The following is an 8,836-nucleotide window of genomic DNA, read 5'->3' as shown; positions in this document are numbered from 1 at the left end:
GTGTTAGCCAGGATGGTCTCGATCTCCTGACCTCGTGATCCGCCCGTCTCGGCCTCCCAAAGTGCTGGGATTACAGGCTTGAGCCACCGCGCCCGGCCATTGGTGATGTTTTTCTTTGTGGTTGATGATTTTTAAAATTATGTTTTGTGCATTATTTTATGTATTGAGACAGGAACATTCTGTGAAGCATTTGCATTCTACCACACTAGCTTGGTCCTAGTGTTTCAGATCCAACGTCCTGTGAAGGATCTGAAACAAGTTCAGGAGTCTAGAGGAAAGTAGGTGGAGTGGAGGCCTTTAGAGGATACATTATAAATTTTAGATTTCATCTGAAGAGAAATAGGAAGCCATTGAAGGTTTTAAAAAGCAGGTTCCTGAAATGATCAGATTCCTCTATTTTAAAGGTCACTCCAGCAGCTGTGTGGAGGAGAAAGAATTGGAATGGGGCATGTGTAGATGCTGGGAAATGAGTTAGGAAGCTATTGCAGTGATCCAAGTGAGATGATGGTGGCTTCTAGCCCAGCATTCTAACTGATATCCATAATGATGACCCTGAGTGATTATAAAAGGGCTTAATTGTATCACATATATCCTGTTTAAGATTGCAGGAAAATGGGTGATAGGTTTTAATAAGATTTCTCTAGAGATTTATATGGTGGGGAAAAATTATCCTCAGCCACTTGGAAAATAAGTACCCATAGTTACTCAGTGTCCAAAGAGGTCTACCTCTGAAAACATTATTTTCTATTAAAATTCTGTGGTTAATCTACACATGACCTAGTGTTTTCATTTACACATGGAACATGCAGAAAGTAAAGAATATACTATTAGTATAAAATTATTTTAAACATTGGCCCTAAAAATACAGAGGAAAACAGGTTTCAAGCAGGCCAGCTTTTAACATCTACTAAATGAATCTCTCTCAAACATTTGCTTGGCATCAGCACATTCTGCACACAATGACCTTCACACAAACATGGGTCTCATATTTCTGCCGCTGCAAATGCTGATTTTGAAGGAATGAAAGCAATATTGTTTTACCTATGGGATATTTGGGTTTTAATCAAGAGGTTTTGCAATGACAGCTTAAAATGAGGCAGTTGGTATTACCAAAAAAGCCATATGGAACTATCATAATGCTGCTGCAAATGGTATCAATTAACTGGTTCATTTTCAAAACTTCCATTTAAGTGAGTTTGATCACAGAGACCTTGGGAAAATAAACATAGGATTTTATTTGGGGGAGGGGTAGGATGGCAGAAACCTGACAATAAAAATAGATTCTGTTTTTAAATTAAATTAGAAAAAATAATACATGAAGGAGGAGATTCACATCTAAAACTCCACAGTGAGAGATCTAGTGAATATAAACAGCCTTTTTATTTTGTTGATTTATATGTGGTTTAAGTTAGACTATTTCTACATGTGAGGGGATTTAGATATATGTCTTTCCAAAATCTTCATTAATCTAAAGCAAGTTTTAAAGATTGGCAATAGCAGCAATGCTCGAGGGAATAATCAATAGGAGAGATAATACAAAAGCAGATTTTGAGAACTAAAAAACCACTCCTTACTTTTTGCTGATTATGCCACAAACTCAATGTTTATATCTAATTTTCGTATCTTATTTTTATAAAAAGTAAAGAGGTTGGATAATAGACCTCATTTGTGAAAGTTCTGAGGCCTCTTAATTAAAAGGGTCTATAAGTGATTAAAGAACAATATGAAATTAAAACTCAAGTGGAACAAGCAAATTAAGGAATGCAGTCTTCGAGAGAGTGAGTCATATAAACCTGGTGTTGCCAAACATGGCTTATTTGGCGAGATTCCTATGGTGATAAAACAAATGAGATTTTGTTGTTGCTTACTATTTTCTTGATGTTTACTCCTTGAAGTTTTGTTTTAAAAAAAGTTCTTAGAATAATACTTCCAAAAGTTAGGTATAGAAGAATGAGAACAGGACCCACAACAGATGGGGGTTCTAGCTCCAGATCTTCCATTAACCAATTACAGCATGTAAGGCAAGTTAGAGTCCCTACATGTTTACCATGCTATGAAGATAAACAGGAAGACGCCAATTACCTCTGCTGTCATTATTAGAAATTTAGTACCAAATACTATAGAACAGCACAGTGATGGTTAGGCTCACAAGCTTTAGATGAGTTAGACGGCTTGAATTTAAATCTAAGTTCCATCCCCTATAAGTAGTATGATCCAACACAGGTTGTTTAACTTCTCTAAAGAGGTTTTATTCATAAACAGGGATATATACATACAGTATCTTGCTGTAATGTCAATCAAAAGAGCTAATGTGTTAAAAAAATTTTAGTGCTGTGCTCGGTATACATTAAGGCAGGGGTTCCCAACCCAGTCTGTGGTCTGCAGGAGGAGAGTGGTGGGTGAGCAAGTGGAGCTTCATCTGTATTTACAGCCACTCTCCATCACTTGAATCACCGCCTGAGCTTCACCTCCTGTCAGATCAGCAGTGGCCTTAGATTCTCATGAGGGTGCGAACCCTACTGTGAACCTCGCAGGCAAAGGATCTAGGTTGTGTGCTTCTCGTGATTATCTAATGTGCCCTCCCACCAGCCCCTGTTTAACCATGGAAAAATTGTCTTCCATGAAACTGGTCCCTGGTGCCAAAAAGGTTAGGGACCACTGCATTAAGGGTTCCACAGATATTGGCTGGTATTACTATTATTAATTATTATTGGCAATATTACAAAATATCTTTTTCCTATGAGATACTTTATCAAGTAAGAAATTCTGCAATTATATAACCATAATAGGAAAAACTACTTTGTAACAACCAAATAAAAAACATAAAAATAATTGTAAAACTTTAGCATAGTAGCTGATGATGATCTCAATAAATGCAACTTCTTTTTTGGGAGGGTCATGGATCTTTAATAAATACCATGGACTCCAGAAAAATACACATACGTTCTTAAGAGACAAAATGTTTCAAGAAGGACAAGGATCTCCAAAGTCCATTCTTGGATGTCTTTCCCAGGTTAGAAATCCAGGGTCAGGATCAGTGGATGCAAACTAGGGGCCAGAGAGCTGAATTGGACTTGGAGATGTGTTTTGTTGGCCTGCAGAGAGCCTCACAATTTGTCAATGTGAATGCCTCTAATAGGGCAAACATCTTCAGTGCACCATAATTCTACCATACTCTGTGGTACTAATCTCAGGCAGCTTCATTTTTTTGGGCAATTTGCCCAATCTCTGTAGGCCTCTGAGTTCGTGACATTGGCTTTACACACTTCAAAATCTATTCTGTGCCAGACTGGGTCATTCCACTCTTACTCTAATAATCAAGCGGGCTTTTTTGTACTAAGGAAGCTGGCAAGATAAAAACCAAACACATTTCCCTGACTCGTTTATAGTTAGGGGTCCACATGCAATCTAGGTTTTGCCATGCAGATAAATATGAGACGTGGGAAGAGGGTAAGATAACATCAGGTGGCAGCCACAAGTACAAGGATCAGATTTTCTGCATGGAAGATGGCAAAAGCCTTTGGTTCTTCTAGGCAGCTGTGGCACAGGTTCCAGATCTAGTCTAGAGGTTGGCAAATCAAGGCCCGTGGGTCAAACTGGGTCTACTACCTAATTTTATAAATAAAATTCTATTGGATCAATAGTCATCCCTGTTCATTTGCATACTTTCTACGGCTGCTTTTGCACTACAACAGTAGAGTTGAGTAGCTGTGATGCAGACCATATGGACCATGACGCCTAAAATTTTTACACTCTGGCTCTTTACAGAAAAACTTTATTGACCCTTGGTCTTATCCCTAGATATGGAGTGGTAGGTGACAGGTGCAGATATTCTTATGATGTAGCTTCTCCTAGTTACAAAATATTCCTGCTTCTGCAGCATCCAAGCTTAGTTGTCTGGTTGTTCAATAAATGCTGTAAGTTACCTAATACCATGCAATCCCCCTTTCTGCTGAAAATAGCTAGAGTGGTTTCCACTGATGCAACTAAAAACCCTGAATGTGACAGTAACAAAAGACAAATAATTAGGATATGAAGTAAAAAAAAAAAAAAAATACTTACATTGTGTATCATCTCAAAGTATTTTTGACAGGCTACCTGGTAATGTGTCCCCTTTGCTAAATCCAAAATCTAAAACGAATGAGGAAAAAGAGAAATAAAAATTAGAAATTCAGTTTTCTTCTAAACCACTGTAGCTTGCAGACAGTTGTTGGCCTTTTCATAATCTTCATTCCAGACAGGAAATGCAATAAATCATGAAGCATGTTGTACTTCTGCAGCCTGGACACTGTGATAATTCTGACATTATGCAGTAGTGGTTTAGGTCAGCATTAAACCACAGATGACAAGAGATAGTGAGTGATCTTTCTGACCTACCAACTGTGCATTTTAATAACTTTACCTCAACAAGATGAAAATGGATCCTGGTATGATGACTTTGACAGTTATTGCCAGGACATCATATTGCAACATCTCTCCCAAAACTGTAGATAGAGATCTAGTAATCTAATGGTTGGTGCATGAAGCAATCAAGTATACTATTTAGATATTTACTTTCCACATTAATGGTTTATACAGATACAGTATGAAATACTGCTGTGTGCCCATCAGGAAAATTTAATGTAAACCCTTTTGGAAAAGTATCTGTGAAGAGGGAATGCGTTTCCCTTCAGTCAGATTTGTCCTTTTTGAAATGAAGTTATGTCTCGCAAAGCTCAGCAGAATATGAGAGTGAATAGTCTATTCTGAACACCTATTAGGAACATCATCCTATCTTCTGTAAATACAATTTGCTTTCCAATTCTACTTCATGTAATCTCTTCAGAGCGGTGCAAACTCCCATCCTTATCAGCAGACTGCAATGCCAGTTGAAATTTGTAAAGTTTCATTGCCTCCCCCAAGCCCTCAAATAAATAAAACACATATTTGGCCTATTTATCAAATGCAGTAAAATGCTGGAATTAAGAGATAACCTCAAATGAAGGGAAACATAATTCTGGAGAAATGTTAATTTCTATTCCTTTCTTATTTTTTAAAAAGCTGACCTTCCTGTCACAAAAAGAAATGAACATGGGGTCTCGAATTCCTGCTATCCTCATTACTGAATATAGCTTAACATCATTTGACAGATACACAAAAAAATTACAGTTACAGAACAGGCATTATACAATACTGACGAGAATGTGCTTCAAAAATTGTTTTTCTCTGATTGTCTTATACATTACATTTCTGAATTTCATGTCACCTTTTATTAAATCATATATGAAAGACCTGTGTAAATGCCAGCCAACCGCAGAGGCCAGGATTCTGCCAGTCTGGCCTGTCTACCTTTCTTGAATTATTAGAGCAAAAAGTGAAAAATCAATTTAAAATGAGACTTTCTTCATTTTTAAATTTATTCTGCAAGTTTTCCAAGTAACACTAACACTAAGTTCATATTGTCTGATGCTCTTACACACAGATTTTCAAACTGTGATGAGATAAACTTGCAAGTAATTACTGACAAACATCTATAATAATATATTAATATCTGAATTAGAATTTTGGAGAAGACTTCAAACATAAATTTAAGCTTTAGATGATCCCATAAATTACCTGAAGAGGAAATGGATTCACAGAAATAAAAAAGTTCAACCATATAAAAAGTAAATATGTAACATGATATACATATACACAGTCTAGTATTTATGTTTGGGAAACATGCTATGAAGAAATAAATCATATTAATCATATTAATAAAAAAATTTTTAAAAACAGTAATCCACACGTGTAAAAAACTTACTAAAGAAAACTGACATAAAAGCCATAGAATGTGAGAAAAACAGATGTATTGCAAATTTTAGATTCAATTTTTAGGGTCCATAAATAAAATTAATCACACTACAATCTTCCCTTGACCTGACCCCACTCGCAGAGAGGGCTCTTCCTTCACAAAAATGACTTAGTTTTATTTTTGTTTCATCTTATTAGGATGAATTTTTATTTGAAACCTGCTTGCAAATCTATAAACAAGCCATTCAACTATGATCAGGATAGCTTAAAGAGCTTTAATCATGTCCCAGCATATTTGAGATAAATGAAGGTTTCTGTAAATAAGTAAAGGTGTGATGAGAAAAAAAGGCAATAGAGGTTTTTGAGGTAAACAGGTATTATTGGTAGATACTTTTATCTTCATTTCGGAAATGAGGAAATATATTAAAATCGGAGTATCTGTCTCCTGAGGGTGACGGCCATTAACCGCAGAAAGAATTTTAAAAATCACATGCAAATGAATAATCTTTCTTTTAAAGGAAGATAACTTACATGCTTTTAAAATTAAGATAGAAAACATAAAACATTACTCCAAAAAATCCAACTAATGAATATATAGTTTCAGTTCAGATTATGATCTATATTACAGAGATATAGGAAAAGAAAACGTGGACCAATGAATGAAGTTTGACTTTTTCTCTGAGTAAAATGGGGAGCTAATACAATATTCTATGTGCAGGACTAAAGTGAACTGACATTGACAGAGGGTTCATTTCTGCCTGCTGTGCTGGGAACAGATCGGAAAGGATAGAGGTAGAAAGGCTCATTAAAGGAGTTCAGGGAATAGATGGTAGATCCATGGACCAGGGTGGTAATATCAGTGGCGATGGTAAGTGGTCAGATTTGAAGACAGGAGCATTTCCCACTTCATGGCTATAAAATATTTCTAAAATCAGACGTTCTGCATGAAAATACTCAAGAGGAACCTGTCCTCCGATGTCTTAAAATAATGCATGACATACCACTCAACCCTTTCCCCTGCCAACTAATTTTCAAAATAACTAGTTCTAAAACTCGGGAAAATGCCAATATGAAAAACAAACCTATCATATAAAATAAATGTAAAATATCCAAAATACCACTTAGTAGCCACTAAACAATATGATTAACAAACAGTTTTTTTTGTGTAGAAACAGGAGTATGATACCTCATGTCTCTTAGCATTAGGATGTCTTAGATGCACCCTTTGCTGACTTCAAAATCTTCCCAAGTGATTCTGATGTTCTAGCATTTGTATATGGAGTACAAACTGAGACTTTTTCTGCACTTTGTTTTGTGAAATTTTTCCAATATGAACATCACCACTAAGCACTGTATTAAGATATTCTGCAGGTAACTCTATTTTGATGTTGATACTAATACAACTTGCTGAGGGGGTTGGGTGTCTCCAAGGCAGGAAATACAAACCAAAAATCAGGTGAAGGAAAGAATTAAGGTATGACTAAGACACTAAATTTCAGCTTATGATATAGGATCAAAATTACAAACCTGGCAAACATCAAAATCCAAGAACAGATGCCTAAGGCAGACTGTGTGAAACAGAATTTAGGGTCAAATTTCCACAATATACTTATATACCATGGAGTACTATGCAGCCAAAAAGAAAATCCTGTCCTTTATGGCAACATAGATGCAGCTGAAGGCCATTATCGTAAGCAAATTAATGCAGAAAAAAAATCAAATACCACATGTTCTCACTTATAAGTAGGAGCTAAACATTGTTATACACAGACACAGAAAAGGTAACAATAAACATTGGGGATTCCAAAATTGGGGGGAGGGAGGCAAGGGTTGAAAAACTACCTATCAGGTACTACGTACATTACTTGGGCAATTGGATCATTAGAAGCCCAAGCCTCAGCATCATGCAATATACCCATATAATAAACCTGCACATGTGCGCCCCTGAATCTAAAATAAAAATTTTTTAAAACATATTAAGAAAAAACTAAAATACTCCACAAAGTAATGAAGATGTTGTTAGGCAAGAGTACTTTTTGCCTGTGTTTGTTTCTGCAGCATGGCTTCTGAAAGCCGAGACCTCCATCCTCACAAGCTGGTCTTGGCTCCTAAAAACATAGCTTCCCAAGATGGCAGGCCAGGGCTGCCCCAGAGTGAGGATCAGAAATAGAATAGGTCAGGAAAACACATACTACAAAGAGGTGGAAACCCATCAAGAGAAAGAAATATAATGAAGAGACAAAACAAGAATAGGAAGAAAAATGTGGAAAGCCAGAGAAATGGGACAAGTCAACGGAGTCCATGGCTTGCTATTTATGTGGCTTGTAAGCATCAAAGTCTAACCCACAGCTCACAAAAGACGTTCACTGAGCACTGACACTAACTCTCCAGTTTTCATGTTCCATTCTGAAAGAACCAGAGCACCTTATGAGGTCCTCTTGCATACAGCATTAATACCAAAGACCAGTTTTCCAAAGGTCAGAGGAAATCAAATCAAGGGTCTATTCTGATGCTGGGGCCAGAGGCTTTCTAATTCTGTTTTACAAAAATATCAAACATTTTGAACAATCATATCAAAGACATTTAAAAACACAATTTTTATTTGAAGAAAAAACACCTATAAAGATCTAAGAATATTATACAAATGGCAGTATGACTTAGTTTTTAACGCCAGTATTTCCAGATGAAGTACAAAATGTCAAGTGTAACAATCCACTTACTGTTCTAATCTAGTTCATCAGTAATGAAAAGGCTAAGAAAAAGTGAGTAGTGGATGGGCACGGTGGCTTATGCCTGTAATCCCAGCACTTTGGGAGTCTGAGGCAGGCAGATCACAAGGCCAGGAGTTCAAGACCAGCCAGGCCAACATGGTGAAACCCCATCTCTACTAAAAATGCAAAAATTAGCTGGGCATAGTGGCGCGTGTCTGTAATCCCAGCTACTCGGGAGGCTGAGGCAGGAGAATCGCTTGAACCTGGGATGTGGAGGTTACAGTGAGCCAAGACTGCAACACTGCACTCCAGCCTGGGTGACAGAGCAAGACTCCATATCAAAAAAAAAAAAA

The 8,836-nt window shown here is 36.8% G+C and overlaps 1 protein-coding gene across 2 annotated transcripts in view; it reads right to left on the bottom strand.

Moving 5' to 3' along the window:
• PRIM2 (primase, DNA, polypeptide 2 (58kDa)) overlaps positions 1-8,836 on the bottom strand; it is a 400,616-nt gene that overhangs the window by 10,906 nt on the left and 380,874 nt on the right. For both annotated transcript variants that reach the window (XM_012002075.1, XM_012002074.1), the window contains exon 13: positions 4,063-4,131. In XM_012002075.1, coding sequence (XP_011857465.1) covers positions 4,063-4,131 — 69 coding nt within the window. The remainder of the gene's footprint in view (positions 1-4,062; positions 4,132-8,836) is intronic.

Source organism: Mandrillus leucophaeus, unplaced genomic scaffold (assembly GCF_000951045.1).
Source record: "Mandrillus leucophaeus isolate KB7577 unplaced genomic scaffold, Mleu.le_1.0 Scaffold676, whole genome shotgun sequence".
Classification (NCBI taxonomy): Eukaryota; Metazoa; Chordata; class Mammalia; order Primates; family Cercopithecidae; genus Mandrillus; species Mandrillus leucophaeus.
The sequence above is the reverse complement of the archived record's forward strand: the minus strand, read 5'-3'. Positions and strand labels throughout refer to the sequence as shown.